This window comes from Chenopodium quinoa, unplaced genomic scaffold (assembly GCF_001683475.1).
Source record: "Chenopodium quinoa cultivar QQ74 unplaced genomic scaffold, ASM168347v1, whole genome shotgun sequence".
Lineage (NCBI taxonomy): Eukaryota > Viridiplantae > Streptophyta > Magnoliopsida > Caryophyllales > Amaranthaceae > Chenopodium > Chenopodium quinoa.
In genome coordinates, this window is record NW_018742205.1 from 41948 (window position 1) to 65348 (window position 23401).

Sequence of the window (23401 nt, forward strand, 5' to 3'; positions counted from 1 at the left end):
TGTTATTTCTAATAAAATTGTACAATGTAGATGTTGAATGACTTTTTATTAATGAATTAATTTAGTTAAAAAAAACTATACAATGTACTTCCAAAATATAAGCTAAGTAGAATAATCAAAAAAATAAAAGCTAACATGATATATTGTATTAACGAATTTTTTTTTAATGATAACTTGACATATGTGCAAAATGATCGATGTAAGCATTATCTGTTTTAATAATAGTTTATAGATTTTTTGAAGGAAAAAAAAAATTAAAAGTTGGTAAAATTATTAAAGAAATATTTAACAGAAAACTAACTCAATTATTATTATTTTATAAGATTTCAAATCAACACCATGAATAGAAATGTTTTTTTTTTCATTGAACCCCAGTATTGAATATTTGGTTCTGTTATTTTATACTCTTCACCATATTTCAACCCTTTAAATTATAGCTTATTCTCTCTTAATTAAAAGTTCTTAAAATCTTGTGTAACTATTTTAAGTAAATAGAACACAAAATAATAAGGAATATAATTATTATAAAGATAATATTAAGATCAGGAATAACATAATATTGTAGTTGTATTATACAAATATTCCAAAAATAAAAGATTTTTGCTTAAAAAGGAAGGGGGAGTTTTAGAGGAAAAAACAGCACCAGGAAGCGACACGTGTCATTCATGGTGTCTGTTTTAGTATTATGTTATTGATGTATCGTAATTTAATTTGTATTTTTGGTAATATATTCCGTACTAAGTAGTTGCAATGGTACTCGGTATTTTGTTTGGTCGGTGATGTTCTATTCTTTTTTTTTTCTCTCCTCAAGGCTTGGGTCTTTCTCTTTATCGGTTTATGTACTATGTATTTCGTTTTCTTATAATACATCTACTTTACATTGCAATTAAGGGATAACAAAGGATGTGTATTCATCGCTACAAAAGGTATTTTGTTTTAGGCCATTGTCCACAAAACTAAATTGCATAACAATTAGCAACAGAAGTATTGGTTGGATGTTGATTGGTTTGAGTTTTGTTCATTCGTTTTGACCTTTATTAACTGTTTTGTGTTTCATATTGAATTACAAAAGATAAATGTCACCCACTTTAAAGTATTAGCGTATGTTTTAATACTTGTAAATGACATTAACCTAATATACAATTGAGTGATGCCGTGATAGAGGGCTAAGTGTTTGCACACTTTAAAACATATTTAAAAAAATATATATATTAACGGATCAATCAAATATTGTTTGAGTTGTTTAACCTATCCTACTGAGTAAACAAACTAAACATTACAAAATGCAAGTTTGAAGCGAGGTAATAAATTATAATGTGATTTAATCTCTAAATGTAAAACTTCCGCCAGAAAAAAGATTCTTTTTTCAGTACCTTATGAAGCACGGTGTCATTAGTTGTAGTTTTTTTTTTTAAAATAAAAAATTACCCAGTAAGGTCAATCGGGCCTCAACTAAGGCTCTTATCACATGAAGCTTGGTTGGCAATCCTTGAGGGGTAAGAGGAGAGAAGCAAGGCGACCTTTGGGCCACTGCACTATGAGTTCTATCTCCATTAGTTGTAGTTGTTAATAGTTGAAATGGTTGATTATAAAACGTTTGCTATGTTGTCAGACTTAAACTATACGCAGGCTAGGTGATGTTTGATTATCATGTGTTGGTTTCTTAAATATTTGACTTTCTTCTTTCATTTCATTTTTTAAAAAGCAGATGCTAAATATATAAGATTTATGAAAACACCTTTGAGGTTGAGCAGTGTTGGAAAATGATTGTCGAATATAAGCGTCTCCTTGTATAATGATGGGCACTATGCACGTGTGCTTAATGCATCTGAAGTTTGATCATGATCATTGTTTCTAGACAGTTGAGATGCTCAGCATTTTCTTCTTCTTCTAAGTTTAGAGCATGACTTCTTTTGGTTAGTTAAGATTTTTGAAAGTTTATTAACAAGATTATCACAATGAAAATTACATTCTATGGTCATTTAATAAAAGCTGACAATGAACTTTTCATAACCTAAAATCATGGAAACTAGTTGACTGAGATGATTGTTTAGGTTATTTTTCTGGTATTGCATAAATCCCATACTCATCTAGAAAACAAGAAGAAGAAGAAGATCTATCTTGATTTGCTCACGTGATAAACCAAATCATCCTAAATTTACAGTTACAATAAACAATCTCATTTCCAGATCCAACCAAGTGGATTATACCTCCATTATTCTCTGCATCATCAACACAGGAATCCTACAAAACCAGTTACCGTTACATATACAATAAATAATCTCTTTCAGAGTACAATAATCACAATTTCATAAAAACGCATAAAATGTTTATTCCAATTTCCATAATCACAATTTCACTGTACAATAAACAATCTATTTCCGAACCAACCAAGTATATTATACTGAGTACCAACATTATTCTCTATGTCATTCTCACAAGAATCATATAAAACCAGTTATCGTTATAAATACTGTTTGTTTTTCACAGATAACATTCTCCATCAAAAGCATAACATATTTATTCCAAATTCTAACTTTTTCCAACATATTCAAGAAGAAGATTCAAATTCGAAGAAAGAAAAAAACAAAAATGTTCACTTTTCCCTACCAAACTATATTAAAAAACGAGCCCAAATATTTTCATTTTGCCCGAGCCTCCAACTCCTCCCTCAACACATTCTTACCATATGACGGTGTGCCGCAACCGCACTTAATAAAACTCCCACTTCAAATTAACGCTAACTCAATTTATTGTAGTGTATAACTCCTATAAAACCCAAAAACTTAAACCCGAATTAAAAAAAAAAAACCCAAAATAAAAACTCTGCTTCAATTTGAAGCTGTCTTTTTTACAGTCTTCTCCCTTTCGTTGTCCCGCTTTTAATTTTCTCTCTCTTAAATCTTCCAAATATTGAGAAAAATTTTAGAGAGAGAAAGGCTAGGGTTTTTGTTTTTCACTGAACTTTTTTCCGACTAATTTCTAGGGTTAGGGTTTATCGGAAAACTTTTTTTCCGATCATTAGATATGGCGGCTGAAAAGCTCAGGGATTTGAGTCAGCCTATTGATGTTCCTCTTCTTGACGCTACCGTTGCCGCCTTCTATGGCACCGGATCTAAGGAAGAGGTATTGTAGTGTCAAATTCACGCTCGATTTTTTATTTTTATTTTTGCAGCATTTTTTTTGAATTTTTTCTACTCGTGAAGTGTGGAGTATTCTGCGAGTTTGTGATTTTTTTTTTTTTTTTTTGATTTTGGTTTGTTTTTTTTATGGTTGCAAGTGAGGATTTGTTTTTGGTAATTTGTTATGTTTATGGTAATACATTGGTTGTTGGAGCAATTTAGGGCATGTAATTTTGATTTGTTGAGTATTTTTTGTGGGGTATAATGTAGTTGTTATGCTCGCAAATATTGTGAAATTGTTGGGAATCATTGTATGGTTGTCGTTGTAGGATTGTTACTGTTTGAATTTACTGCTTATTGTATACTGGATTGGTTCCTCGTGAATTTATGATTTTGGGAGTTTAATTTTCTATAAATTTGCGTACTTTGAATTGATAAGGAACATGTGAAGTAGTGTTCGAGGGAATTATGCGGCGAGAAGTCGTAATCTAGGTGTTTTGGAGAAGTCTAACATATATATTTTTTTTGCTTAATGTTTTTGGTAAATATAACATAGTGTACCTATTAATATAAATGCTGAAAGAGTTGAACACTTGTGTTCCTATTAATATATAGTCACATGTCAAATATTTGTATTACTGGTTTGATTCTACCGTAAGTTTGCTTGTTGAATGAGTGGTAATTAGACTTGGTTATTGGGTAGGATAGCCAAATGATAATAGGGTTAGGGCCAAGCTTTAAGGGCCCTTAATGGACATGGCCTTCAATGGACAGGGTCAATATAGTAAAATGTTTGTCCAATTTAAAACTTAAAGAAAAAAGATAATGTAAAAAACTTACATTGATGTTTTCATATTCATATACACTTAATTATGGCTTTGTCTGATATTTATTTTAATTGATAGTTTGTCGGCCCGCCTATTTTCGACCCGCTATTGACACACGACCGCTATTGACCTATAAAATGTGACCCTCTTCGACCCGACCCACAATCAACCCTGCCTGACCTGCCTAATGACCAGGTCTAATGGTGATATTTGCTGCATAGTAGCTGCTTATGACCCCCTCTAGAGCTAGCAAAAGTTCGTGCCGTGTCATGTTTGTGTTTGGTCTCATGTCAATTTCGTGTTGTTAATAAAATCTATCAAAAACTATGTAAAATGTAAGATAATTGCATAATTTGACCACTTTATCTAAACGGGTCGTGTTCGGGTTGATTTCGTGTCATGTCGTGTCGACTTCGTGTTTTCTCTCAATAACTGTGTGTCCGTGTCGTGCTGGTTTCGGTCGTGTTGTCGTGTCGTGTCACCCCCTCCCCTAAATTTCAAAATTCGGAATAATTAGCTTCTTCAGATTTCAAATCCTTTGTGGCTCAGAATTTCATTACAAGCCCTAAGAAGAGAAGCGGTAGGGTCAATGACTTTTCCAAGTTGATTTTTTCTGAAGCCTAACGGAATGTTTTTCCCTTTGCGATGTTGACAGAGGGCTGCAGCGGACCAGATATTACGAGAATTGCAGAACAATCCTGATATGTGGCTCCAAGTAGTGCACATCCTTCAGAACAGTCAAAACTTAAATACAAAATTTTTTGCGTTGCAGGTCAGTCCGATAAATTTATTTAGTTTTCCATTTAAGAACTTCATGGCTTTCAAATTTTATTTTGTTTGCATGTTGTTATGCTTTTATTCATTTAATATGTGGAAGTTGTCTTTGGGATTTTTGTCAAGCTGTGCGAATATCTGAGATCAGTTCAGATTATAAGCCATATTCCGAGGTCTGACTATACGCAATATTTTGACCTCAGCACAACACTGGGGCTGATTTTTCTTGATGGATTGTCCGTACTGTATTTACACTTTAATACCCCATCAGTTTGTGCAATCATTCAGTGAAGAGGGGGTAAAATGACGGTTTAGCATTTATTATCACATGAATACCTGAAAGCTTTGGCCAGAATGGATTACTGCTCCTAAATGTCTAGAGTTCCAGTATTACTGGATGGCTATAACTTGCGACCGTGAATGTGTAGCATACATTTTAAATATATATAGAATACCGCTTTTGCTACTCATTGAGTAGCAGTTGGTTAAGGTTTAGTTTCTACAAGGCTGCTGAGCTTATCCTTTGGAAAGTGACTCATCAAATATAGCCTCTGATACTGGGACGACCTGTGAGCCATCAAGTTAGCAAGGGATTGGTGCATTATAGACGTGGCAATATTATTATTCTTATGAAGGAATGAAGTGAAAATGGAGAATTCAGTGTCACAGTCAAGATTATGCTGATGATGGGCGTGAGGGTGAAAAATATCTCTTTTTCTGAGAAAGAGGCCCAATGTAGCTTGAGGAATCGAGGATAACAGAAGACCAAAGTTAATTTTGAATACGAAAAATTGAATAGTAACCTGAACATTTTGGTTTTGGAGATTGTCCCTGTGCCAGAGCAGCCATGTTATATTGTCGCTGAAGATTGTCAATTTGGAAATTTTGTTGAAGTAATATGATGATTAAACACAATTAGCAGCTTTAATGGAAGGGGCAAGAAGTATGTGATGGAATTATGACGATTTAACGCATCTGATGGAAGGGACAAGAAGTATGTGGTGGAATTATGATAATTAAACACATCTGATGGAAGGGGCAAGAAATATGTGGTGGAATTACTGTGCATTCATATAGTTCATATATGGTATATCTTCAAGTTCATTGTCGGGGGTCATATAATAGCTCTTTCGGTTGGTTCTATCCCTCAATTATTTTATACATTGTCTATGGTAGCCAGAGCAGAATTGGTCAGATCCTGTGGATTAATTTTTGTATATTATTCGAGAATAGATGTGGACCTGTGGCAGACTATGGTACCAAACACCAGTATGAGTATCAGGTTCAAGTATATTTCAAGAACTTGATGTAGCAGGGCGTAAAATGTTAAAATCGGGAACTCTATCCTAAATTCCTAATAACAAGACAGATGCAGAGACACTTCTTGAAATATATTCCTAATTCTAAATAGTCATTGAGCTGTCTGAGCCGAGAATTGAAGTGTTGTGTTTGTATATGTATTGAGTGTGTGGCAAGGGTATTTGAGGTTAAATTAAGATTTAAGTTGGTAATAAATGTGGCTGGGGGTGCAAGGAAAATGCTGATTCGCTTGCTTTATCTTTGATGCTGGAAACTTATTTCGTTTTAAATAGATCCATTTTGCTGCATGTTCCAATAAATTAGATGTGATACCTTGCATTGGAAGGTTTCTGTCCAGTCTGACTACTTCTTTGACTGTTATCCAGATCACAAAGGCATCCTAGTTTTACTTTGTATGTTTTGCCTTTTATTTAAGTTAACTGGATTTCTTTGCCTTTTGCTAATTGTAAAACATCTGACCTTCTAAAAATAGAAAGTCTTATTGGGGTTGGGTAACAATGATGGCTGTTGCTATCTCTTTGGTTCTTTGTAATTTTACCAGCATATGTGATGACAGCAGATCATAATCATTGCATTGGGTGTTCATGTGAATCTTTAGGTCATTGTATTGTACAAACCATTAATTTTCATGTAAATTTAAATTGATAAGCTGCAAGATAGTTCAGCTACAGGAATAAAGCTGTAAATCTGTTATAATGCCTTTACTATATACCATTGTTTTTGTATATGATGTCCAAATATATATGTATACTTTAGTTTATGATTATGTTTTTACTGTATTGTGACAGGTTTTGGAAGGTGTCATTAAGTACCGATGGAATGCATTGCCTGTTGAACAGAGAGATGGAATGAAGAATTATATATCTGATGTTATTGTCCAGGTGTGTACCTCACACTTATTTACCTAGTATTATTTGCATTATTTTTTCCCCTTCTCCTATCCTTAAAAAGCCGTTTTTAATTATCAACTTTTTCACTAGTACTTTTTTAAGCTTTTGAGTTATCTTCTTTGTTCTTTTTGGATCTTAATTTATAATTACTGACCAGGTTTCTTTTTCTTTATCTTTTTGAAATTTGAAAGCTTTCGAGAGACGAGGCTTCTTTCAGGCGGGAAAGGCTATATGTCAACAAATTAAATGTCATACTGGTTCAGGTATGATTGATTCTATTTTAAAGCTTGTTAAGGTTTTGTCTCTTACCTTGATAACTATTGTCCACATGGAATAAATTGAAGAGTAAGTTTTGACAGTTTGGAGTGTCTTTAATGATTTTGGACTTTTGTTAGGATTTTGATCAGTATGTTGAATATCTCAAATTACCTTGGATTATGTTTGAGACATATGTATAATATGCTGATAGTCGAAGTTTGTTCTGCAAAAGAATATTGGAAATTATTATGCTATCCCTGATAAAATGTCTTTTTTAAACATTCTTGCTAACAGCATAAAAGATATTGGGGAATTTGGGTGGTGGTTGCTTAATGGAATACACTTTTATAAGATTTCTTTTCATGTTTTGGTGATTGTGTGTCTCGGAACTTTCTTTTGTAACCTTAATCTTGTGTTTTGGTTAGTAAATCCCTCTTTTATCTTTTGTTTGTCAGTTCTGTTGCTGGTCATGATTTGATGTGTGGATGATTTTTTATTAATGTGAAATTGTCTCGGACCGTGATTAGAATGGTTCCTATCATTTGTTCTATCTTTTTTATGGCAGCTGATTGTTGTATAATCTGCAGATTCTGAAGCATGACTGGCCCACTAGATGGAAAAGCTTTGTTCCTGATCTTGTTAATGCTGCTAAAAGCAGTGAAACAATTTGTGAGAATTGCATGGTCATATTGAAAGTATGTATTATTTCAAATATCATTGCACATTCTCCCGCAAATCCTGGCTCTTGTAATTAATTGCTGTTGTTTATCTTTTCTCATCAGCTGTTGAGCGAGGAGGTTTTTGATTTCTCAAGAGGAGAAATGACACAACTGAAGATTAAGGAACTTAAGCACTCGTTAAATAGGTTTATATTTGGACTTGTAATTTAAGAAATCTTCAGCAGTGTTTTTTTTGGTTTTACTTGATCAAGAAAGAAAATAGAAATCAAAATTTGGGTTCTCAATTCCCTTTGCTTGTGTCTGGTTTACTCTTTGTTGTTGATTTACTTCAATCTTGTTCGTAGAATTACTTTAACCCCTTAGCCGATCTCCTTCGCCCCTTAGTATTTCAATTCTCCCTTCCCGGGTTTTAAGATTCATGCCTACTTTATCATTCATCTCATGGCTCACAAGCACTATTGCAACCCTCAGAGACTCAACATTGTCAACCTCTTAACATCGTTGCTGTAGAAAGTAGTCAAACTACTGGTCTCTTTCCCCTTCAAGACCACTGCTGCAGAAACTACTAGTAATGTGTGGCATCCAAGTTCAATCACCACACTGCCGATGGAGGAGAAAGAGTGGTCTTCACCCATCACCAAATTCTGGTCCTTGTTGCTACTAAGCCTTAAAGGCTCATACCCTAAATCATCCTGAGTTCCCCGACTTACTGAGAGATCTCAACTACAAACATCCGGATTACCTTTATGGGGGACCTTTGTAGGACTGGGGAAGATTATTAGGGGTAGGGGTAGATGTTGAGAAAATCTGGTGGTAGGGCCTAGTGAGGAAGAAGGGAAAGGGGTTTTAATGGTTAATCTTATTGTTATTCCGTAAAAGTAAATGTAGGGTTAGAATAGTTCTATTCCATGTTTCCATTATTAAAGCTATACAAATGCAAATTCCCTTTCTCGATTCCTTTATCATCTTACTCCAATTACCTCATAATATTTACTCCTTTACACAATCTCTTAATTTATCTACTAATTCTTACACCCATTTAACTCGTTATTCCATCTCTCTAAGTCTATGCTCTGAGTTTGATCTTGCTTATTAGTGTGTGCCGTTACGTTGTGATAGTATCCCAGATGTTCTTACCTTATTTTTCTTGCACTGCTGCAGTGAATTTCAACTTATTCACGAGTTATGCCTGTATGTGCTATCAGCATCCCAGAGGACGGAGTTGATACGTGCTACTCTTTCTACACTTCATGCTTTCCTTTCATGGATTCCTTTGGGATATATTTTTGAATCCCCTCTGGTTTGTCTAATCTGCTTCATTTACTGGTGCTTCTGATTTCCCTTTCATTATGCTTGTCTAACTGTTGTGTCTTTGTTTCTTGAATGCTGTAGCTGGAAACTCTTTTGAAATTCTTCTCCGTTCCAGCATATCGAAATCTTACTCTCCAGTGCTTATCTGAGGTAATATTGATATTTTATTTTCTTAAGGTCTTTTCTTACCCTCTTGTATGTGCTTCTGTATCACTGTATGTGTGGTTAGGAATGACTCTATTTTTGTTGATATGGTTACAGGTTGCAGCGCTGACCTTTGGTGAATTCTACAATGCCCAATATGTTAAGATGTACAATGTATTCATGGTTCAGTTACAGGTGAATGGCAATAGGGTTCTCATATCCGTCGTCAATTTTTTATTATCATATTTGACTGTGTGCTGGAATTATCTTTTCCACTTCATTAATTTCTGTTATTAGTAGATAAGAAAGGGGATGGGAGTGGATTCTCTCATTTTCCTCTCATTTAGGTGAAACTTCTAACGTCTTGGGGGAAGATCTGCTTATTACCTCTTTAGTCTTGTGCTTTCCAGTTGAATTTTAAGGAAGTTATGTTTTCCTAACGTTAGAGAAGGTTTTTACTGTTTAGCTTACTGAGATGTTATATCATTTGTGAGCAATATTTTTCTCTTATCTGTTTGCTGGTTGCTCAACTTGTTTCGTTTAAGCTTCTCTTTCTTGTTGGTTTAATGTCCAGGTCTAAGTTTTGGTGGAAAGGGAAAAAGAGTGCTGAATATTAAGTTGATTAGTGAATTATGGGAATGAATTTCCTAAGATATTTAGTGGTGCACTTGGAAATAGTGAAGAATAGGAATGATTTCTTTAAGAGCTTGTTCAATTATAGCTTTTGGGTAATTATTTCTGGGACTTTTTTGTAATCCGTAATAAACATTGCTGAAACAACAATCTCCTTCTGAAGTATCACTTGTTTATTGCTACACAATTTAATATATATAGTCATGGGTGGCTCTCTGACTTCGGATTTTTACCCCCTCTAGGCGCTAAGTTCATTCTTTTTTGAGGTGATTATGATTATTTTGTCATTTTATTCACACCCACTTACCGTTGAATTCTATGGGGAGAAAGTTGTAGTTTATTCTTCCTTTCTCAGTAGTTGCCTCTTTTTGACTTTTTATATTGTTCTTTTACTACCTTTGACCAAGGCCTATTACAAATATATAATAATAAATTTCATGTTTATAATTGTTGTTGAGTTAATCTCATTACATATTTTTAAATTAATAATATTTTTTAAAGTTTAATAAAAGCATATATTAATGGTCAAAGTAGTGCGTTTGCAAATTTGACTAGTTAAAATGATGCTATTATTAAAAGTTGGAGGAAGTATGTACTACATAAATAATATTTTGGTGTTAGTTTATATATGACCAAATATAAGCTGATGTGTAAATGTTTCATGTTTATTTATTTATTTATTTATTTTTTATCTGCTGATGCCCCTTTTTTTTTAGATAAGTTTGCTACTCTTGTTCCATGTTATTAGCCATTAATGAGAATTCAATCATAGAAGGGACATCCCCTAGTGCTATTAATTCTTTTTATGTTTATAAATTCATTCTTAATTAATTAGTTTATATTGTTATTGATCATATTGTTTGTATTGGTTTTAGCATGCAGTCAATGCATTTTAAGAAATTTCGGTATATAGTTTTTGGTGGTGAACTAAGTTCTAGTAAAGAGAATTGTGGAATTCTGGCACATCAGTTATTTTTTGTTTCTTTTTACTTTTTTTTTTTGGTTTATATTGATATTGATTATTGCTTTTGATTGCTCTCAGGCTATTCTCCCGCCAACAACAAATATTCCTGATGCGTATGCTAATGGATCATCTGATGAGCAGGTTCTACTTTTGGTTTCCGATTTCCACCTGAACTATCTGCTACTTAATTTGCCATTCAAGATTCAACTAACTTCAATATGTGGTGTTTTCTCAGGCTTTTATTCAGAATTTGGCTCTTTTTTTCACTGCATTTTTCAAAGTGAGTTTCTTTAATGAACACTTGCCTTTTTTTTTAATTTTTGGTTTCTTGTAAAGTTTTTGTCTTGAATTAGGGGTAAAGTCGCATAATGCATTGACTGATATTTATGTTTCTTTATTTTTCTTTAATAAGCTGGAATTAGTATTGCCCATTTTTTAGGCCATATCCTTGTTGCGGGGTTTCTATCTTTTCTGAAGTTTGTGACCTTAAGCTATGAGTTATTTTGCGTTTTTGCTGACAAATACTACCTGAATATTTGCATCTAAACTTTTTACACAAATTAAGACAATTGGAGAAAGAGTGTTGATGAAGTGAGTGGGTGTTACAAAAAGGGTGGATAAAGTACGAGAGAAAAATACTGTAAAAAGGCAGGTTTGTGTAAAAAAAAAAAAAAAAAAAAGTAGCCAAAATAAGAGATTTTGAGTGGAAATGTAAATATTGTAGGGTTAGAGGGGTAAGGTAGTAAAGAGGGTTTACCAAATATGGAGTAAAGTGTAAGTGATAAGTACTTTTTGCAATGGAAAAAGATTGAAATTGTTGAGTAACTTTCTGAAATGGAGGTTATATGTCGTTTTAACATCTTTTACATGTTCGTGTCATGTTGATTAGCATCAATCTCACTGATGCCTTTGTTTGCAGTCACATATCAGGGTTCTGGAAGCCTCTCAAGAGAGCATAGCTTCCCTCCTGATGGGTCTTGAGTATCTTATCAACATATCATATGTAGATGATACTGAGGTTTTTAAGGTGAGTTAAATAATTTCCGTAAATCATACTTTTTGGCTCTCAATCTGCGGTCTTGGATTTTCATGAGTAGTATTGATCTTTGATTCCTTCTTATGTAATTGCTTGTCAGGTTTGCTTGGACTACTGGAATTCTCTAGTCTTGGAGCTGTTTGAGGCACACCATAATGTGGATAATCCTGCAGCAGTTGCGAATATGATGGGGCTGCAGGTGAAATTGCTACGATTCTTTGTTATTTCTATACAGTGTCTTATTTCTGATCTTTCATGTAGCTGATTTTTCTGTCAATTTACTGTCAATTTACTGTCTTCTCTGTTTTTAATATTGTTAAAACTTAAAATGTTTTTTAGCATATGTAAGTTTTACAGATGGATGTTATAACTGTCATCATGTTCCTTGTTTGTGCATTTCTTGGATGGAGTCTCAATTCTGTTCTCGTGCCCTGCTCAATTTTTTTACTCAAAATTATGTTTTCTTAGCAGTTGCCCTTTCCTGGCATGGCTGATGGTACGGGCTCTCAGCTCCTGCAGAGACGGCAACTTTATGCTGGCACTATGTCAAAGTTACGTTTGCTAATGATTTGTCGAATGGCAAAGCCTGAAGAGGTTCTGATAGTTGAAGACGAAAATGGAAATATCGTCCGCGAGACTATGAAGGATAATGATGTTCTAGTTCAGTATAAGGTGATTAGTCGTTTTGAACTTATCTTGTACCTTAAGTATTGGGTGCTGCATTCTGTTAGAATAGTTATCTTATCCTTTGCAGACTGTTTTGGTTATAGTCTTGGAGGCTTTGACTTGATTGAATTTAAGTCTTTATGTGGAGATGCTTTTTCTTCTTTTTATCTGCGTGTATTTATTCATTTTTTTTTTGGCATATTGAAGGATATATTATCCTTGTAATTGTGAGGACTGGAGATATGTTTTTTAAATCCTGTGTGCTGGATGGTGCTCTGGTGGTATGATGGTTGTGGTTTGGCTGAAAATTTGTTTTAGTAGTCTTTTTGTGGCAATATCTGAGTTGCTGGTTATTTGTCTGCAAAATTATTGTTTTCTACCATAACTTTTGACTGTTGAGCTGTGGGTATAGAGAAATTTGCTCTTGTTGAGGAGTTAATAGCTGTACTTGTTTTAATTATCTGTTATTATTCCAGCATGATAAAAGGTTGTTGCAGTTTATTGCGTGATTCTGATTCTTGTGGATTCCTTTCTCTTGCTTGCACCTTTTTAGCCTTTTTTCCTTATAGTTTTTCCTTAAGGAGGTTTTTTGTGTTTATGGGTCATACATCTTTATGTCACTATCATTGAGAAGGGCTGGCTCATTGGTGCTTTGTCTTTTGCAGATCATGAGGGAAACTCTCATATACTTGACACATCTTGACCATGATGATACTGAGAAGCAGGTATTTGACCATTTCTTGTATCAATATCTTTGTAGGCTTTATATTGTATACTGTGTTTGTCTGTTTGTACATGGTCGACATACAAATGTTGGTGAGGTCAAGAGTTGTGACATTTATCAGCCAGCCTAAGTTTTTATCGTTGGATTTGGTGGTTGATGTTTGTTTTTGTACTTCGTTATTTACATTGCTGTAATGTCTGGTTTTATTATGGGCATGCCTTTTCTTTACAGTAAATCATTGAGGTTTTTGTTAACAGGATCTAGATTATAGACAAATTGTTGGTGCTAGGATCTGTGCTTTCTTGATATTTGATTGAAGATATCTGCAGTCAGTGCCTAATGATATGTGACCTCTTTTGTCCTAATCTGCTCTGTTTTATTTCAGATGCTTAAAAAATTAAGCAAGCAGCTTAATGGTGAAGATTGGTCGTGGAATAATTTGAACACATTGTGTTGGGCAATTGGATCAATATCTGGATCAATGATGGAAGAGCAGGTATTTTATGTGATTTTTTAATCGCAACATTTTGTTATCAGCAGTCTGATCTATGAGTTAAACCGTTGTTACAGTCAACTTTCATTATTAGCTTTATAATTGAAATTTTTCTGGTTTTTTTGGTCATTTTTAGGAGAACAGGTTTTTGGTGATGGTTATTCGTGACTTGCTGAATTTATGTGAAATCACAAAAGGGAAAGACAACAAAGCTGTGATTGCAAGTAATATCATGTAAGGGCTCATGCTTGTTTGACTGGTTTCCTGCTAAGCTTACTTTGGTATTGGTGTTTATAGGAATTCAAGCTTTCATGTTATGGCTTGATTTGTATTTCCCAGTAATGAATGTTAATTTTTTTTTTTTTCAAGTTTTGATAGACATATTGGTTGAGCCTTGTTCCTGCTGTAATGTTTTGTTATTTTGATTCGATTTACGCCTGTATTCATCAATTTGATGTTGTTGGGGATGGCAGGTATGTTGTTGGGCAGTACCCAAGATTTTTGAGGGCTCATTGGAAATTTTTGAAAACAGTTGTCAATAAGTTGTTTGAATTCATGCATGAAACACATCCAGGAGTTCAGGTTTGCATTGTTATATTTTCATAATTCTGTTGGTATTTAGCCAGTTGACCTTGATTTAGTGTTTTATTGGAAGTTTGGTTCTGCTTCCATTTTCATTAAATTTATTTTGTTTGTGTAGATATTGAGGTAACCTTGTGGTCCATTGCTTCTTTGGCCTTTAATAAACTTTAATATGTTATTATCATGTTGTTTCTTCCAGGACATGGCATGTGATACATTCTTGAAAATAGTTCAGAAATGCAAGCGTAAATTTGTCATTATTCAGGTAATGGGAACGAAGGCTGGATTTTTTTTTATGGCGTACTATATATTTAATAGTTATTCACTCTATTGCTCTTTAGACATCTTGTGGTTCTTGATGTTGAACCTGTGGAGCTCACATACATGAAGACTTTATGTTATTTTCTTGTGACTGCAGGTTGGGGAAAGTGAGCCATTTGTATCTGAACTTCTTACCGGCCTTCCAACAACAATTACTGATCTTGAATCTCATCAAATTCACATGTTCTATGAAGCTGTATGTCATTCCCCTTTATCTATTGTGTTATTCTAGTGTTTTTCAATTGTTTGACAGCAATTTCTGTGCATTGCTAGGTTGGTCATATGATCAGTGCTGAATCTGATCCACAAAAAAGGGATGAATATCTACGGCGCTTAATGGAGTTGCCCAATCAGGTACCTAGTCTTTGATGCTTTAATATAATGGTATTTGTACTCCATCGTCATGTTTTTATGTGATTGTGATCATTTTGTTGCTGCACAGAAATGGGCGGAGATCATTGGGCAGGCACGCCAAAGTGTTGATGTGCTGAAGGAAACTGAAGTTATTAGGGCTGTACTTAACATTTTACAGGTAGAAACATAACTGAAATTACGTATGTCACTAATAGAGATATCATTGCTTGTATTACCCTTAATACATGAGGAAATAAGAAGATTGCCTGTCCTTTGTTAAAGTGTACTGTTTTTGTATGTCTTTGTCTTGGAGAAGGGAAAGGAAAAAGATTGGCTTGACTGAGTTTGGGAATATTCAGAAGAACCCAATTTGCCTTCAATGGCTGCCGATCATTTCCTCTTTTTAATGCTAAAATGTGCTTATTTTTCGTAAACTTGAATGGCAAAGAGAGGTGAGATTTTCTACTCCTGGCGGCTAGGGAACTCTTAGTTTGGTGGTGGTATGGTGGAAGATAGAGGGGGCAATGATGGAGTTGTATTTATAATTCATTTTAGCATAATAGTGATTGGGTTTGTGGCTAAGTTTTTTGATTGTTTTGAGTTTATGTATTAATTGTCTGAATGAATTCACTTTTCAAGTTGAATGCCTGAGGTTTTTGAAGAGTTGCTGATTAATTTTATTCCCATGTTTTTTTCCCTTCTTATCAGACAAATACAAGTGCCGCCACCTCTCTTGGCACTTGTTTCTTCCAACAGATCTCTTTGATCTTTTTGGACATGCTTAATGTGTACAGGTATATTGTATTTTTTTTTTTGTTCCCTGTTTCTTATAGTGTTTATTGCTTTATTTGTGATGTAGTTTAATAACCCATCCTCCCTTTCTCTCTCTGCCTTTCTTTTCCGGGATTTGTAGAATGTATAGTGAACTTATCTCAAACACCATTGCTGGAGGTGGCCCTTTTGCATCAAAAACCTCGTTTGTGAAGCTTTTGAGGTAATACTAGATCTTAAATCTACATTCCTGCCTTTTGAAGCTATTAAATATCATTCCTTCGTTCTGCTTTTACTTGCTTTTGCATTGAGGTCTTGTTGTGGTTTATTTTGCTTGAACCAGATCGGTGAAGCGAGAGACTCTTAAGCTCATTGAAACATTCTTGGATAAGGCTGAAGATCAGCCACATATTGGAACCCAATTTGTGCCACCAATGATGGATCCTGTTCTTGGGGATTATGCAAGGAATTTGCCTGATGCTAGGGAGTCTGAAGTCCTCTCTCTCTTTGCTACTATAATTAACAAGTAAGATCCTTCTTTGAGGCTATCATCTGTTTGAAATTCTATTGTAATGTGATTTATGCATTTCCATATGCAATTTGCTATTCCTACTATATGCACATTGTTGTTGACTAATATTCTGTATTGGTCATGACGATATTACTGAATTTGATTCCTTCATCTTTGTTAATTGCTTTGGAAAATGGCAATCTGGGTTATGAATGAGTTTATGATTTTGCTAACAGTTTGTTACTTAAAACAGTAAATGAGTCTAGCTAAGTAGTGGTGCAATTTTCATTTGTTTACCCCACAGTTATTGTGATTGCATATGCTAATGCCTCGGTCTTATGATGCATATTAGGTTTTTGAAGCTATTGTAACTCCTTTGGATTATAAATGAGTCTTCTGTGAACTTTTTTCAGGTACAAGGCTGCAATGATTGATGATGTCCCTCGCATTTTTGAAGCCGTTTTCCAATGCACCTTGGAGGTGAGCCTCTCAACTTTCTTCAGCAGTATTGTCTTGATGTGTTTACATGATTGGATAGCTGATATTGTGGAAAGTAAACTGAATTACTAAACTATTTTTTGAAGTATAGCAATCTGATTTGATGAACCATTAGACATTGTCTTGCATCCTATTTGTCACGTGCTGAGTGACCTTTGACACTAACCTTCCCTGGTTACCCAGGAAAGTAAAGAGACGTCCTGTATTTTAAGCTCCTATGCAGGATAATGTACCTGCTGCTTCATAAAACTGCATTTGAAGTTATATATGCTGCTGCATAGTATCTGAATCTACTCCCTCAGTCCCCTTTTGTTTGCACCATGGCCCACTTTATGTGACAGCTTTTTGGATCAAATAGTGCAAACAATAAGGGACAGAGGGAGTATGTGCTTACATTGGATTTTGTTGCTTTGGTTGGGGTTTTTACCTTTTTTTTGCTAGATGGGCCTTTGTGTTAGCTGTTTTTCTCTATGGAGAGTTATTGATGCTGTTCTGTATGAGAGAGCTGTCATCAGGATTTTCTCCTTCACTTTGTTATCTAACGTGTATTTTTATTGTGCGATTTAGATGATAACAAAGAATTTTGAAGATTATCCAGAGCATCGACTAAAGTTCTTTTCATTACTTCGGGCAATTGCTACTCATTGTTTCGCTGCATTGATTCGACTGTCACCTCAGGTTGTTTTTATGTTTATTGTTATTATTCTTTATTTTACATTTCCAAGTCTCTAATTTCCTTGGAGAGTATTCAATAATCTTCTATTCTTCTGTTTGTCAAGTATAATTTTTTTGATAACTTATGTTGCTTTAATTGTGATTTTAAAATAGTCATTTAATTAAATGCTGTGTTCATGTATTTGGAGAATTTTAGTTGTAGTCCTAGAAAAAGATAACGTCACATATTCAGTAATAATATCTACCAAATTATTATTATCTTAACATATTCCTATTCCAGCAATTGAAACTCGTGATGGACTCGATTATCTGGGCATTTCGTCATACAGAAAGAAATATTGCTGAAACTGGGCTTAACCTCCTTCTAGAGATGCTTAAGAACTTTCAGGTTTGATGCCTCTTGCTCTTTGTGATAGTGTTGCTACTTGTGCACGTTGCTTATGCTTACTGTTTCACGTAACAGGTATCTGAGTTCTGTAATCAGTTCTACCGGACTTACTTCTTGACAATTGAGCAAGAAATTTTTGCTGTGCTGACGGACACCTTTCACAAACCTGGGTTTAAGCTGCACGTGTTGGTCTTGCAGCATTTATTCTGCCTGGTATACTTTTTTGTATTGATTTTGGTTTCTTGTTCTCTCTCATTCGTACATTGTGATTACAGATTTTGAGATGAAAACCTTTCATTTTAGCCTGCCGGGGAATTCTACATATTAGCATGAATATCTGTTTCTTTTAATTTTCTGCTTATTTCTTTAGTTCTGCATTTGTGAAATCTGGATATATAAGTGGTTTTATGTACATTTTGTTTACTTTTAACGGTGGATCATTATATAGCATTTTAGTGACATTGTAGTTCCCATTTGCTGATGTTTTTGTGGTCTAGAGGTAGTAAATTGACTTGTTACAAGACGTGAGTTTGTTCCTAAGAAAGTTGCTTCAAAGACATTATTTTCTACAAAAAGGTAAATTTGTATTCCTTGCTGTGACTAGTGTGTAGCACTGGTGATGAATTCTGTAGTAGCAGCAGTAGGATTTTGTTGTTATGTTCACATTTATATCTCTGGTTTCTATTGCTTGATAAAAATATGTGGTCTTGGTTGGAGGCGTTAAGCCTAGATGTTATACTATTTACATCACCGTCTTCTGAAATTTTAATATAGTGGAGTAGCTGGTTTGTCTTAACTTTTTAGTAATTAATAAATTTTATATACACTTCTGTTCTATCCGTAACAGTTTTATCACCTACTAAGTTTATCTTTGGCAATTGCCGAAACTTCAGTTTCCCTTCCTCCCCAGACAGAAATTGTGTTAACTTGCTTGAGTTTTACTCTTGACCTAAAGCAAAAATTCTGTTAGTCTGCTGGAAGTAGCTTGCAACACTCGGGCAATAATCCCCATTCTTAAGGAAGTTGTATGTAAAAGAGTCAAAACCTTTATTGATGTCAATATTTTTTTTGATTACCTGCTTTTGTGGCAAATGTAGGAGAGGGATTGAAAGTATGTGTTATGTCGCTGATAGTTCTAGTCCCATGCATCTCTGGTTTCATGCTTTGACCTGGCAATCAAGCATTTCAAAGTTTAGCTTTTGCCTCGAAATTAGAAAGTAAGAGTTTCTAAGAAGGCATGAACAGTGATGTTGTTAAGAATCTGGCTGTTGCCTATTGGGTTCCTTTCAGGTACAATCTGGTGCTGTCACGGAACCTCTATGGGATGCAGCGACAGTCCCTTATCAATATCCAAATAACGAGATGTTTGTTCGTGAGTACACAATAAAGCTGCTCAGTACTTCATTTCCTAACATGACACCTGCTGAGGTACGTTTTAATTTATTCAAAAGAGCTGGGTTATGTCTTTATTCCTCGTTTAAAGTTTAAAACTTTTATAGGTTACTCAATTTGTCAATGGACTGTTCGAGTCAACAAGTGAGCTTCCCGCATTCAAGAATCACATACGGGACTTTTTGGTGCAATCAAAGGAGTTCTCAGCTCAGGTAAATCATGTTGCATTGTGTTACTTTGTTCTTCACATGTTTATGCTTTAAATTTTTATTTGGATGGCATTTATTTGATGGAAGATATTGCCCAGAAAGCGTTTATATTGCTTTTATACTTGCTTGGCCTGGGTTAAAGCACGATCAAATACCTTTTGACCTGGACATACTTGAATGTTTCCATGTTTTCTCCAGCTATACTTTGCTGCTTGGTCGATAGTTCTCTTCTCTGTTAGATAGCAATTTCAGTTTTTGCTCTCGTTGGGTGTGATGAACTTCAAATATTACCCTTAAAAAATAACAAGATTATTATTTTTTGCATACAAAGCTTCGACAGCAGTAAAGTTTTATAAATTGTGTGCCAAGTGTTAACTCTTGGTGTCTTTTTTACTGTAATTTTATAAATTGTTGCTTTTATTTTCTGCAGGACAATAAAGACCTTTATGCAGAGGAGGCTGCTGCTCAAAGGGAGAGGGAACGCCAAAGAATGCTCAACATTCCTGGGCTTATTGCTCCTAATGAGATCCAAGATGAAATGGTGGATTCGTAAGAAGGCTAATATTCTGGGCATAATTGCTTCGTGGTTCCTAACTTAATCATGGAGGAACTTAGATTAACCAAAGGTTTATGAGGCTGGTTGGCGAGCATGATCCACCTTTTTCCCGTGCTGTTTCTCTGAAGTATAATTGTTTTTGGCTTGTGGATGATGACGGTGCCCCTACTGGTAACCTTGGTTCTTTTTAGTGGATGGCTTATATCATCAATTGGCTGGTTGTAGATTATTTAGGTTTTCCTAGGAACATACAAAGCCGTTTTAAGGGCTTTTTTAGAATTCAGTTGAATTGTATTCATCTGGGGGGTTAAGAGGTGTGTTATTAGTTCGACTTTCTGGCATCAATCTTTTGATGTAGTTATTATAATTTGTAAGTACTGCGTTAGCTGGTTTGTGCAGAAAGTTTTTTTATACTTTTGGGGTTTCTCTTTTAGGAATGGGGGTCTATATTAGACTTTCAGTGTATTCTTATTGACAAAGAGCATTGTTCTTTGATCTACATATACAATTTTGTTCGACTAAATGTTTTGTTAAGAGGTGTGTTATTAGTTCGACTTTCTGGCATCAATCTTTTGATGTAGTTATAATTTGTAAGTACTGCGTTAGCTGGTTTGTGCAGAAAGTTTTTTTTATACTTTTGGGGTTTCTCTTTTAGGAATGGGGGTCTATATTAGACTTTCAGTGTATTCTTATTGACAAAGAGCATTGTTCTTTGATCTACATATACAATTTTGTTCGACTAAATGTTTTGTTATATAGTAATGAGATTTATAGCATTAGTTTTGCTTTTGAAATGAGGCTCAGTTTGGAAAACATTTTCCAAGAAAATGATTTTCCATTTTCCATTGTTAAGGCTTGTAAAGGGTGGAAAATAGTATTCTCAAGGTTAGAAAACAAAGAGAGATTGTAATTTATACCCGGGTGTACGGTGCACTTATGAGTATTTTTTTTTAATCACAAGTAAAGAGCAAAAACTAACTTTGATATAGTTGTCTGCACGGGCACTTGGGTGTATATAAATAATTTCTGATAAAAGATATATACAGTATCTAAACATTTTACTTTCAAAAGGTAGGATTGTCACTTTTTCTCCCTTACTCCTAATATCTCTTTCATCCATTTTCTCCTAATAAAGGAAACTAATTGTACAATAGGGTAATTACATAAAATTGATTTTCTTAGGAAAGGAATATGTTCTTTTTGTCAAAGCAAATGGAGCCTTCCTTGATATTTCAAACGCATTATTGTTTCAGCTCAATATTTGCTTAATTTATTTTGTCAACATAAGATGATTTGTAAATTTCATTCCTTACAGATGTATGCTATCCATATACTTTTTAAGGATGGCATGTGGATATAAAAATATGGATCCCACACTACACATGTCTCAGTTAGAGCGGATACGGGACTAACTTTGGCGGGTAAGTAGGCGGGTATGGGTATAAAAGTCATACCCACCGTGGGTAGCGAATAGGTGGTGATTTTAAGTCTTGCCAGCCTACTCACTCAGTTACCTACCTAGTTACCTGCTAACTTATTACTACCACTAGTTTTTTTTTATGTAATTCTTTTTGTATTTGTCTTGATGTATGACTATTTTTATTGTTTTATCACAGATTGACTACTACCTTATATAATATGCAATTAAATTATGTATTTACAGCAGTTTAGAGATGGCATAATGGCATATTATATAGGAAATTTATTAAACAAATGTTTGTTAGGTTGTCGGATAAAAGTCGGGTAAAAGTAGGTAGTGAATATCTACATGGGTGGTGGATCGGGTGTGGGTCTAGGTTTTTACCCGCTTAGGAGGGTGTAGGTGTTTAAATTTTACCCACCGCGGGTGGTGGGTATAAAAAATTGTGGCGCACCGCCCAATTGCCATCCCTAATACTTATCTTTTATTTTTTTTGTTATCTCAATATTTTTTTTGAGAACTGTTATCTCAATATAATATTAGTTTATTCAATCGTTTCAAAATAAATGTATCACTTGGAGTTTTAGTATTATTTATTCTCTGCAATATTATGATGCATAAAGAGGCAAAGTGTGATTTATTATTCTAATTAAAGGATAATGAGGAGTTGAGGACCATGAAAGGGATAAAGTGTGACAGATTGGTTTTCTAATTGGAGACCATGAGAATAGATAAATAATGAAATAATTTAAGTGGGAATCATGGAAAGAGAGGTCTAATAAAATATGGTATAAAGTTACCAAAAATAAAAGTGATGCAATTATTTTGAAACGACTAAATAATTAAGACTAGTTATGCATTTATTTAGGAACAAATGAAGTCCCTAAATGAAATAGCGTTGTATTGAAACAATTGAGCACAACAAGAATGTGATTCAGTATCATAGGAGAAAAAGGGAAAGATATTATTGCATGAGCGTTGAATAACTGTGAAATTTAGGATTTTTTGACAATAACCACCAACAATTGTTCTCGTTTTAGTAATAATCACCAACAATTATTTATTTATTTTTTTTGAACTTTACCACCTATAATTTTTTTTGAAATCCAAAATACTAAAACTTCCCACAAAATTGACCAATCACTCTAAAGTGACATCATATTGGGCCACTAACGGTCTTCCATCATTTTTCCCTCTCTTTCATCCTTCTTCTCACGATTTCACTCCTTCTTCTATCATTTCATCTCTAATTGGGGGTAGAGCTTGAAATTGTTTTGCCAAAATCAACATCTAGGGTTTCAAAAACACTTCAATGATTCCACGGAGAAAGGTATTTTGTTTAATTACTGGGTTTGACTACTTAATTTGGGGGTTTAAATTGAAATTAGGGTTTAGGGTTTTCAATTTGGGAATTTGGTTATGGGATGAATTTAGTTAACATTTTGTGAAATAATCATGGGCATTTTGAAATCATTTTGGTTTTTTTTTTTTTATTTATTTTTTTTTTAAAAAAAAAAAAAAATTTGACTTCAATACAGGTTGCAGATATAGTTGTATGGTTTCTACAATTTACCATTGTCAATACAAATAGTCGTTTTACCTTGAAATATCTCCAATTCCTGCTAAGCTTGACAGAATAGTCCTCCAAACCTCGATCCCTCTCTAATGTTGTCGTTTTTGTGAAGTTTTAGTATATTATGTGCCAGTGAAGGTACAATTTGGGAATATGCTTTTATTTTATTTTTATTTTTTTCAACAAAAATGAAGGGGGAGAGAGAGAGAGAGAGACATCAAAGGTGAATTGAATTTGTGGAAGAATTCAGGTGGGTGAGCTTGATTAATTGACATTAAAGATGAAAGAGAATGGAGTGGAAGACATGGA

General features: G+C 34.2%; 1 protein-coding gene across 2 annotated transcripts; it reads left to right on the top strand.

The window, feature by feature from the left end:
* Window positions 1-2607: 2607 nt before the first annotated feature.
* LOC110726764 (protein EXPORTIN 1A) lies at window positions 2608-20878 on the top strand. 2 transcript variants are annotated; one of them, XM_021906267.1, is made up of 32 exons: window positions 2608-3126; window positions 4605-4721; window positions 6832-6924; window positions 7125-7196; window positions 7779-7886; window positions 7974-8056; window positions 9033-9171; window positions 9264-9332; window positions 9444-9521; window positions 11002-11064; window positions 11159-11203; window positions 11843-11950; window positions 12060-12158; window positions 12428-12631; window positions 13291-13350; window positions 13735-13845; window positions 13979-14076; window positions 14316-14424; window positions 14624-14689; window positions 14843-14941; window positions 15019-15099; window positions 15188-15277; window positions 15808-15893; window positions 16013-16093; window positions 16214-16396; window positions 16795-16861; window positions 17447-17557; window positions 17835-17942; window positions 18018-18155; window positions 19233-19370; window positions 19442-19546; window positions 19974-20878. In XM_021906267.1, exons 1-32 carry the CDS (start codon window positions 3028-3030, stop codon window positions 20094-20096), a joined length of 3231 nt encoding a protein of 1076 aa, XP_021761959.1. In that variant the 5' UTR covers window positions 2608-3027; the 3' UTR covers window positions 20097-20878. The 2 variants fall into 2 exon arrangements, with proteins under 2 accessions (XP_021761959.1, XP_021761968.1); XM_021906276.1 differs by having other exon boundaries at window positions 2609-3126; window positions 12431-12631.
* Window positions 20879-23401: the final 2523 nt, after the last annotated feature.

Bases quoted from the DNA above. Each gene is read 5' to 3' on its own strand.
- LOC110726764 (XM_021906267.1), top strand. From the start codon at position 3,028: ATGGCGGCTGAAAAGCTCAGGGATTTGAGTCAGCCTATTGATGTTCCT. The intron at 9,522-11,001 runs GTGAATGGCAAT...GATTGCTCTCAG, and splicing joins TATTCATGGTTCAGTTACAG to GCTATTCTCCCGCCAACAAC. The intron at 19,371-19,441 runs GTACGTTTTAAT...AAACTTTTATAG, and splicing joins CTAACATGACACCTGCTGAG to GTTACTCAATTTGTCAATGG.